Genomic DNA, 11,005 nt, shown 5'->3' on the forward strand with positions numbered 1-11,005 from the left:
GCAACTCGGTAGAAGTTTTAAACTGTTGATATAAAGACAGCCACCTCGGAGCATCCCGTTTGTGACGGGTCCCAGAATCTCCCGGAGGTACCGCGCTGCCCTTGCTGAGAAAGGGAACCTACAGCTCTCCTCTCCGACAGTGAGTGGCACTAGCTCTCTACAGCAAACAGAAACCAGGCACTTAAATTGAATTAATTTATGTGAGCATCTGTGATATTTTAGCTACAGGATAGGGGGGGAAAGATGCTTCGCCTCTAACTGCTACTGGTTTGTTCCCTGTAGGTTTGGGGCGCAACCACACCCGAAAAGCCACCTGAGCCCACGCCTGTTTTTGTCTCAGAGAGCAGTTCCACCACCCGCTGCTCCTCTTCAGTGCCCGCGGGCCACCAGAGCCATTTGGAAAAGCCTCGGGAGACCACGAGGGCTCCCCCGCTGCACCTGCGGTCCGAGTCCGTCCCCACACACTCCTCCTACGGCTTCACACCCCCTGTCCCGCCCGTGCGAACACTGGAGAGCAAAATCGCTGCCGCCATGCACTCCAACAACACCGACACCATCAACAACTCCAACTACCACGCCTTCCTGTCCTCCTCCATGCTGGCCTCCTCCGTGGAGGAAGCCCTGCTGCCGCCACCGCCACCCCCGCCGCCCAAGCACGCGTCCCTGCAGTCTGTGTACGTGCCGCACCCCAAACCGGAGAGCATCCCCGAGCCCTCCGGGCCGGATGGGTACCTGCACCACAAGCCGGCTTCCATCCATCAGTACCGGCCCGAGAGCGTTCCTCCTCACCTCTCCTACCACGGCAAGCCGGAGCAGCACCAAGCCTACCCTCCTCGGTCAGAGCCACCCGCTCCCGCTGGCACTCGCTACAACACCTACACCAGCCAAGGGAAGAGCACCTCAGGCCTCCACTCCAAACCTCGCAGCCGGACAGAGTTCGTGTCCTCCGTCAGCCCCACGGGCCTGCGCAATGCCGGCTACGCCGAGGACGCTCCGCCCTACCCCACCATCCGAAGGGTCCAGTCGCTGCACGTCCCCACCCCGGCTGCCTCCGCCATCCGCTCCGTTCCCATTTCACGGACCGAGGTGCCTCCGGACGACGAGCCCGTGTACTGCCCGCGGCCCCTCTACCAGTACAAGCCATATCAGCCCCACTCTGACTACCACGTAACCCAGCTGCAGCCTTACTTTGAGAACGGGCGGGTGCACTACCGCTACAGTCCTTACTCCAGCTCGTCCGCATCCTCTTACTACACCGCTGCTGACGGGAGCTTTTACGACCTGGACCCCTACAGCACCGTGCGGGTCAGGCCTTTCCACCCCCTGCCCAGCCGGGATTTTGCATCGTACGCTTCTCGGCTGCAGAGCAAAGGCCTGTACCGCTACCCCAGCTTGTCAGCCTACCCTCGGGGCGGCCTCATCAGCCACCTGGCAGGCAAAGAGCACAGTTTCATCAGCAGAGACGTGCCTCCCGCCCCAGACATCAAGCACATGTACATGTCGTGGGACCTGGAGGACATGGAGAAGTACCGCATGCAGTCCATTCGCCGGGAGAGCCGCACGCGCCAGAAGGTGAAAGGGCCGGTGATGTCCCAGTACGATAACGTGGCCCCACTGCTGCCGGAGGAACTGGGAGGACTGGATGTGATTCACTTGCGCAGCAAATCGGATCCTGGGAAAAGCGGCCTCCTCACCGTGGCAGAAGGGAAGGAGGGGAGGTACCCGGCCAAAGCGGCTACGCCCGAGGGGGACGAACGTTACTACATGCAGCACCCCGAGGCGGAGATGGACAGAGCCCACTACCACGGGGCCTACGGGAACGGGCAGTCGGAGAAGCCGTCCCTGCCCCAGAAGCAGAGCAGCCTCCGGAACAGGAAGCTGCACGAGCCCGGCTGCAACACCAGCGAACACAGGACGCACTTGCAGCAGGAAGCGAGCCATAGGCAGCCTTCCGAAGCCAAAAACGGGCCCCCTTATCCCGACTACAGGCCCAAAGGTGGCCCGGAGCCCTCGGAGCCCATCGGCTACCAGCACGCGGGCAGCAAGTACATCCCGGCGAACCAGGAGACCCTGAGACTGAACCACAAGGAGGTGAGGTTGGCGGAGGACAGGCCCGATTTGGAGAGGTCTCGAGCCAGGCCGCCCCCGTCCATGGAGAAACACTCCAGAGACTGCTATAAAGAAGAGGAACACGCCGCCTCCCCCATGGCACCGCCGCCCAAGCCCGAACGGAGCCACAGCCTCAGAATGCAGCACCCTGAAACCATGGAGAGGGACTCTGCCCTCCTCTACCCCTACCAAACCCTTGGGAAACGCCAAAGCACTATGACTGTGGTGTCCCAGTATGATAATTTGGAGGATTACCATACCATGCCTCAGCACCAAAGAGGGGGCTATGTTGGAGGAGGGGGGTTTGTGCCCCCCGCTTTTACCCACGTGCACAGTAGAACTTACGCCACGGCCCTTGGCCAGGGAGCCTTCCTCCCGACGGAGCTGTGTTTGCAGAGGCCCGAAACAGAGGTCCACGTTGAGTGAGCTGGTGTGGGGGGAAGGAGGGATAGAGTCTAAGCAGCCTCTGCTGGACAGCGGACTGTTTTATTTTTTCAGTGACGGAAAAAAAAAAAACCCAACCCATACCCACAAACCACCAACCAACCCTGCCCCGATGAGCAAAGCAAACCCACCTTCAGCCCCACCCCTACCAGCCCACCAACTCACTGTTTTTATGTAGTAGAGATAGAGCTTTTTCATGTAGTTTTGAGACAACTGGAACGATAGGGCAGGCTGTTGGCACACAGATGTTGCCAGAGAAGCCGGGCAGAGCCAAAAAAGATGCTGTTGGGGCAGGGGGTGGGAAGGAAAAAGTTTTTCCTTCCCCAGACTTGATGTTGGCAGTTACCACTGCTTCCTCACCATGCCTCCGTGGTCTTGTGCATGATGGACTGTGCATGCAGCTCTTCTCCCCGTGAGCCCCGTGCGTAGTAGGTCGCCCATCCCACTGCTCGCTTCCAAGAACAGGTCTCTTGTGACATGCCTTGGAAGAACCACCCTTCTGCCCCCTCTGAGGTTACGCAGCAAGAACGGGCTAAAAGCTGGGCAGGGGGGGAAAGACTTCCCGAGTATTTTCTTCTGGATAAATGCCAAGGTCCTGCCTCTCCCTTGAAAATTATTGCTTAGGCCTAGTGGATCCACTTCAGTTGCTTTGAAGTGGGTGGGAGCCTGCGGAATAGGCTCTGCAGCAAGTTCAAAATACAACGCACTTTTTAAATTGCTTGCTTAACAAGCTGCTTCTGACTGCAAGAAGTCAAATTACTTTAAATTTCTCTATTGTAAGCAGAGGCCAGCTACGGAAGCCAAGTAGGGCAGGTTTGCATTTCTCATACCAAAAGAAATAAAACACAAAAATACACCAAACCCTACACACAGAGTTCAGAACAGCACACCCATTTCATGCCAGTTCCTCTTTGCTGCTAGGCTATCTACAGTCCAGACGATTTAATACCACGTTGTGGCTGGCCAGACAGTATCATCTCTCTACAAAAAAAAAATACTATAAAAATTAAAAGTCTATAGCATTATGTCCAGCTTGTAAATTGGAGCCCAACTTACCAGCTGGGACTGTGTAAGTGCCCAGATATCTGCATGACCAGCTCTTTGCCCCAGGCCAGATCCTGCAGCTCTTAGATCAGGGAATGCTCCTATTGACCTTAAACTGAAGGTCTCCAGGACGTGGCTTCCTGTAACCGCGGAGTTCTGCGTTGGCGAGGGGATCCCTGTGAAGTTGTGGCACATACACAGGAGTTACGTGCCGTCTGTGCGCTGTGAAATAGTATTGCCTCCCGTATCGCAAGCGTAGCTCCTAGCAGTATTCAGTTAGCAGTAGGGACAGGAGGCCAGTGCTACACTAATAACGTCATCCTAGGTATTTAAAAGCTTTCCATGTTGTAAAAGAAGCCGGGCAGCATCTCACGTGCAGCCTCTCAGGCTTCCCAGGACTCGCTGCCACCCCACCTTATAAATAAAGCACATCCGTTTCATTAGACAGGGCTTGCAAGCAATACTACTTGAGATTTAGGAGTTTTTAAAATGTTCACTGATAAATTCCAAGGCCATTCCTGTTCTGTGTGGTTGAAGAACTTCTCTACCCCTTTTGAATCTCTTAATGTTTTATTAAAAACCTGCAGGTCCTAGAGTTAGCACACAGCTGTGAAAGTTAAAGGGACCTTAGATGGTTTTTTGAACAAAAGTTTCATGGCTATTTTGGGGCTTTTAAATTATAAGGAAAACCTGCTTCTAGTAGCTAATTAGTCTTTAGCTGTTTGCTTCTTTTAATCTTGTAGCCTTGTCTGGGGCTGTTTCAGTAACACTACCTTATGGTTCTAATTTATTGTGCAATGCTGTTGTTTTAAGCATTATGTTTAGAAGAGTTGTTCTTACATGTTACGGAAATAAATCTGGCAGTCAGAAAAAAAAAAAGAAAAAAAGAAGCACTGTGATCCAGGTTACCACAATCTCCTTGTGAGTAATTACCAGGTAGAGGGGTTGGTTTTTTGTGAGGGAATGCTTTTTTTGTAATGTTTTCTTTTAAGGAAAACTAACAAAAACAAAAAAATTATACACAAAGGGGCCAGTGGGTGAGCCCCATCGTGGGCCACCCTGTCTACATTGCTAGCTAACTCCCTAGGAAAGGCTGACCTGTCCAGATTCCTCGGTGCGAGCGCGCCCAGGGAGTCCCGTTTAAGTACGGGCTCTCTCCATAGAGACCAGGACTAGGACCATCCTCAACGCTTGTAGCACAGTCTCCCCACAGCTACCAGTTACCTGCCGAGGTCTCCAGTCGAAGCAGGGACAAGGCGTTTGGTTCAGGCTATTTGGGATTCAGGTAATGAGAGCTGTAGGTCAAACCTCTCTCTCCACGAAAGCCTTAACTCCCCCCTCCTGCCCCCACAGCAACTCTCCTAACCTCCGTTTTGGCCTTACATGAACCAGGACTATCCTTCTCCTCTGAGGGGGCTGAACCCAGCTCCCGCTAATTGTAAACGCCTCTTTGGATTTTCCTGCTCAAAGCCACTGTCTCCCTCCGGAGATCAAGTGCCATCCCTGGACAACTTCTGGTCCTTGTAGTCTCGTGCTCCTCCTGCCCGAGCCTGGGCTCTTCCCCTCACTGCACTGCGTGAAGTGCCAGGTGCTCAGCACCCTCTCACCCCGGGGGAAACAAAAGCTCAAAAAGAGCTTTACCCAAACACCTCGATGGCTGCTACGAGCAGCCTTCCCCTTGAGAACGAGAAGGTCTCTGTTAAAACAGAATTAATACCCAGCCGTGCTCCCATCCCTCTGCACGCAGCCGCGTGTACGCCGAGGGCTGGGAGCTCTTGGAGAACCCAAACTAAACTTGTGTTGAGCCACAAGTACAAAACAAAATAAGCAAGGTTAAGGCACCAGCTTTTCGCAGACAGTAATAGAGATGAGCACCTTTCTTTTGGTGTTGCTACTGCCCACGGCTTAAACATCTAGTAGGATTCAGCAGTCATCCCCGTGCCCACCCCACGCCAAGCCATATAGTGAACTATGCAGTTCTGCTCTTGCACTGTGGTTAATCTGATGGTCCTTAGAAAGAGTTTTACACCTCGTTAATTGAGTCACGATAAAGTCAAAACAGCTGGCTGTTTCCTTCCAAAAAAATCATAGCTGAGATTAAAAAGGGCATCTTGCATCAGAGCGAGGAGGGGAGGTTACACCAGGTGTCTCAGTAAGGTGGATGATCTGGAGGTAAGTTCAGTTCTCGGTGTCCTAGCAGGGAAATGGGAGAGAGCAAGGGGACAGCAACGCAAATAATACTCAACTGCAAGTCCAGTTCTGCTCAGATTAAATAATTCATTGCCTAACTGTATCTCCAGCAAGGCGACAAGCAGCTGTGTTCTTAAATAGTTCCCCGAGACTCGCCACAAGCAAGCTGCATCTTAAATGGCCACTTTCTAAGTTTTCAGCCGAGTTTCTCCCCAGCGCGTGAGGAGTTAGGGTCCAACTCTGGATTTTCACCTCTGCTTTGGCATGGAATATGCGACCCATGGGAGACCTTCCTGGGCAGAGGGGGAGTGCAGATGTTAGATGAGTAATGAGGACCTAGCCCCTATGAAGTCTTAAGCATTAATTACTGATTTTTAAAAGTCTTATCAGGTGGAATCTATATGCATATATGACAAAACACCCACAACTTTGTGCCTATGTCTTTCCAGAGATCCTCGTTTTCTGCTCATCGTTTGAGGGGGGGGGGTCAGTAAGGATTGCACAGTGGTAGTAAGTTGCTACACAAAACCAAAACCAACTTGAAAACATACTGTCCCTCTTTAACCCCAGAAAGGGACAGAACCTCGTGTGTACTCTGCCATTCATCACCGCGTTGACAGGGCATTGACTGAAGCGATGTGTTACATGTTAGGAAATCCGGATGAGAAATTTTCCTTCCTTTGGTTAAAGGCAACTCCTTTCCCAGAGCCTCGTGCTGCAGATATCCAATGTTGAAAGGCATGGTCTGGTTTGAATAGACGTACAACATAAAACCTTTGTGTGCAGAGTCTTGCCTCGTCCAGTTGGGGGGAGGGAGGGGGGGGGGAGAAAAGGGTTGTTTTGCAGTTCATTTTCCTGCTGTAGAAGACTTGATTTTTCTTTCCCTGAGCCGCATGAGAGAAACATCCCAGAAAGTCTTGGGTTACCTTTGGAGTTCCCTTCACTTTAATTTATATAGTGTCCTTTTTTGTGAACTGGTGTAAAATGTATATGCCGACAAGCTCATGTATTTTTATGTAAATATTTTTTGTGGTTTCCCCACTTGCCCTTCTCTGTAAATATTTAGAATTCTCATATTCTCACCTTGTATGATGCAGATGTGGTTTTGTTTCTGTTTTTTATTTGTACTGTAATGCAACAATCCAGACTGAGGTGTCTTGTGGTATTAAACAAAAGCAACAGTCCCACTGAGCTCACACTCAGATGTACAACTTGACAGCATTAATCAAGCCAGGTTAAAAACTATTCCGTTGTGTTTGTGTGTATTTTTGCCTCTGCCTCATTAATTAACAACATATTTTTAAAAGATGGGAAATGCTGGTTTAGAGCCACGCTTTGGAGGGAAGCTGGGAGGTATCTAGAGATGAAGCTGGAGGTGACTTTGTATTCTTATGCCAAGGCTGTTGCAAAGTTTCTCACCTTAAGCCCAGGTTCAGTTACACCTGTCGTCACAACTGCTTTGTAACAAAAAATAAACCAGCCTGGGCTTTTTTAGTCTCCCTTCCTTCTCACCCAGCGTGACAGCACATGGAGAAAGAGCTTGGCACTTGCACAGATGACACAGGGCAGATTAAGTTGGGACTAACAGATGGCACAGGCCACCTTGGCCTTTGGAGCTGGCCAGGAGGGATTCTAGGCACCACAGTAATATTGTTCATAGTTAATTAACAGCAAAAAGATGATTAAAGGAAGCCAATTTTGTATGTTTTTAACATTGTAAGGAGAACTTCTAGCAGTCTTTTCATCCAGTAAATGTTAGGCCCTTTAGAACTGCTGCTGGTAATAAACCCAGCCTAACACTGCCCTCCTTGGAGGACAGGCCAGGCCCAGAAGCCTTTTGTGTGAGCACAGGGGGCTGGTGGCTGTTCGGGCTCATCGAAACCTTTGCCTCACCCGCTCCCAAATCCTCACTTTACAATCCAGCTCTACTTCTTAAGACACATTCAGCCTCCCCAGCTAAACACTCCCTGTAGGAAAGGTCCCCCCAGCAACACCCCGCCTTGTCTGTTTAACCGGGAATTCTGCTGCTCCAGGGCAGCGCAGACAGGACGGGGGGACCTGGCACAGGCTGCCACGCAAACCCACGCGACGTTTCGGTGTGAGTGATCTCTGCAAAAGCAATCCCACTGAAAGCAGGAAGGTTTTCCTCTGCCGAGCACCATCAGACAGTTGCTGCATCCCGACTGTGACAAGAATCAGGCTCTCACACCCCCCCGCGCTCACTGTCCACCCCTGATGTAGTCATCTGCTAAACTGAAGTTGTCCTTGAGGCCGAAGGCAGAATAAACTGGGGTGACAGCAAACAGAAATCTCTTCTGAACTCTTCTGCAGTCCAGTAGACAAATTCACGTCTTCACTAGAGCGTTTGTGGCAGCTCAGCAGATTTTCTGCACAGTACATTAACTGTCAAAAGGACAACTGTCAATGATTAAAGCCACCCCAAAAGACTCCGGTTTGGTGGGTAAGGGACTAGAGATCTGGCCTCATTGCCTCAAGGAGCCTCCCCAAGCGCTGACACACCGCCTCCCCCAACTGGGTTTGGCCTCAAATGCTTCAAAAGCGGCGCTGTGCCACCCAGCGAGGGCATTTCCTTTAACAACAAACACTCTCAAGATCACAGAAGCACAGAAGTTATCAGCTGGGTGTTTTACCACACATCAAGAGGACTGGTGTGTACAAGCAATGCTGATGACATTTCACAGTGGCACACCCTTACTTCTCCTACCACTGCTTTAAGAAAAAAAAAAAAACAAAAAGGATGAAAACGCTCAAGTCTTCTCCAGGAGCCTGTCCTGAGTAGCACCCTCGTGGGTGAGATTTACATAGAGAGGAGGTTGGGGAGAGGAGGGGAGGACAGATTTAAACTTTTAAGTGTGTCTTAAGGCATTAAACTAATTTTCCTGAAGTGCTTCCACCAGGTAGCGCTGTTAAACCACGTTTGCCTCTAGAAGCCAACTTTGTAGACCATGTAAAAGGATTCTGTTCCGTTCTAGTAATTTCTGTTCAAGGTTTCCAACTCCGGATATCTAAGGGTGGATTATTTTTTTTTTTCGTTTTAAAAAAGATATATTGAGTATTCAGCACTCCGGCAGCAGTCTCCTAAGGAGCTCTCCTGGTCTCCCTAATGCCACACCAGCCCGCAGGTGTCACGCCGAGTGCCCAGCCAAGAAGGCTGACTTCTCACTAATGCTGAAGCATCCAAACTGAAAAGCAAACTGCAGACCTAGGCAGATCACTGCTGCTTTTCAAAGAGGCTATCAGCTGTTCAAGGACTCCATCCCTAGAGAAACACTACAATGCATTTGCTTCACAGAATCATCTCGGCTGGAAAGGACCTTGAAGCTCCTCCAGTCCAACCATGAACCTCACCCTGACCATTCCCAACTCCACCAGATCCCTCAGTGCTGGGTCAACCCGACTCTTCAACCCCTCCAGGGATGGGGACTCCCCCCCTGCCCTGGGCAGCCCATTCCAACGCCCAACAGCCCCTTCTGCAAAGAAATCCTTCCTAAGAGCCAGTCTGACCCTGCCCTGGCGCAGCTTGAGGCCATTCCCTCTTGGCCTGGCGCTGGTTCCTTGGCTCAAGAGACTCATCCCCCCTCTCTGCACCCTCCTTTCAGACAGTTGTAGAGGGCCATGAGGTCTCCCCTCAGCCTCCTCTTCTCCAGACTAAACCCCCCCAGTTCCCTCAGCCGCTCCCCATCAGACCTGTGCTCCAGACCCTGCACCAGCTCCGTTGCCCTTCTCTGGACACGCTCGAGTCATTCAATGGCCTTTTTGGGGTGAGGGGCCCAAAACTGACCCAGTCATCGAGGGGCGGCCTCACCAGTGCCAAGTCCAAGGGTAAGATCCCCTCCCTGTCCCTGCTGGCCACGCTATTGCTGATACAAACCAGGATGCCATTGGCTTTCTTGGCCACCTGGGCACACTGCTGGCTCATGTTCAGCCGGCTGTCGATCACCCCCCCACGTCCTTCTCTGACTGGCAGCTTTTCAACACTAGGAAAGTCATCCCCAAGCAGCAACTGATACTGGAAAAAGCCAGGAAGATGCAATGCTGCTCAGTCCCTCCCGCTCCTCCTCCAGTCAGGAAGGATGCCCCAACTACCAAACTCCAAACGGGGAGGCTTCTGCTGCCCCTCGTGAGCTGGACTATCACAGAAGCTTGGCAGGGTGGCATGAGAATAAGGGAGGGATGTGGTGGGGGGTCATACAAATCCCCCAGATCAGCATTGCTGGTGCACAAGCAGCGCTTGGTGCAGGAACGGCCTGCCATCACCGATGGAAAAGCATCCTGCCCCTTTCCTGGGTCCCAGAGCAGCCACTTCTGAGGGAGTGTTTGTTGGTCCAACAGCAACAACCAAAATGGACGGGGAACAGCAGGTCTCTGCTCCTCTGATCCTCCTGGGACAGCAGGAGCAAACTCCCTGCTCCAACGGTGTCCAGCCCCCCTCACTCCTCCTTCCCACACCTGTGGGAACAACAGAGAGGGCACGGTCCTGCCCCTAAGCTTTATTTGTGCAAAAGCTTTGAGCCAGCTCTGCATCAGGAACTGTCACAACACCGCTCACCTGCCCCCCTAAGGGTTTGGGTTTTTTTTTTGTCCTGTCAGTTGGGTGCACACATGCAGTGGGACAAAGCCCTCGGGTCAATTCAGGGGCGCAGTTGGCACCAAAGGATACCCTTTAAAACAAGGTTCTCCAGGCTGCAGCACAGCTCTTCTTTCAAGCTATAACTTGGCTCTTGGAGCCTCCCCACAAGCCCAAACTTTCCCTGCTGTCAGCCAGCCCTGTCTTCCCGCACAGCTGCAGTTTATCTGTCTCCTGTCCCACCACAGGCGATGCCTTTCAGCCTACCCGCAGTCCGTGTCTGTGTGATCTGCAGATCCACGCCTTTGCCCTGTCAAGGAGACACTTAAACGATGCACATTGCCCAGCATCTATGGGTTGAGTTGCCACTGGATCCCAACAGCTGGAGCGGTCAGGGAGGGAGCGGAATCAGAAACACAAACAGTTCTGCCTTAATGCTGCTGGGAAGGGGTGGGGTGTCCTGAAGAAACCTTGCCAGGGATCCCTCACCACCTGCTTAAGCTTGGGGGGGGTCACTGGCTTCAGCACTGCTGAGCACACACAGCACCACGGCGGTTCTGCAGACAGGCAGCTGTAACTTCTGTCCCCTGGTGCATCCTAACTGCACCCCCATCTCTCAAATCATTAATT

The 11,005-nt window shown here is 52.0% G+C and overlaps 1 protein-coding gene across 4 annotated transcripts in view; it reads left to right on the forward strand.

Annotated features, from left to right (window-relative positions):
* Positions 1-7,032, forward strand: part of ARHGAP32 (Rho GTPase activating protein 32) — a 263,161-nt gene extending 256,129 nt beyond the window's left edge. For all 4 annotated transcript variants that reach the window (XM_074894915.1, XM_074894916.1, XM_074894917.1 and 1 more), the window contains one exon: positions 283-7,032. In XM_074894915.1, coding sequence (XP_074751016.1) covers positions 283-2,535 — 2,253 coding nt within the window. In that variant the 3' untranslated portion in view covers positions 2,536-7,032. The remainder of the gene's footprint in view (positions 1-282) is intronic.
* The last annotated feature ends 3,973 nt before the right edge of the window (positions 7,033-11,005 follow it).

The sequence above is a fragment of the Strix uralensis genome, chromosome 26 (genome assembly GCF_047716275.1).
Source record: "Strix uralensis isolate ZFMK-TIS-50842 chromosome 26, bStrUra1, whole genome shotgun sequence".
Lineage (NCBI taxonomy): Eukaryota > Metazoa > Chordata > Aves > Strigiformes > Strigidae > Strix > Strix uralensis.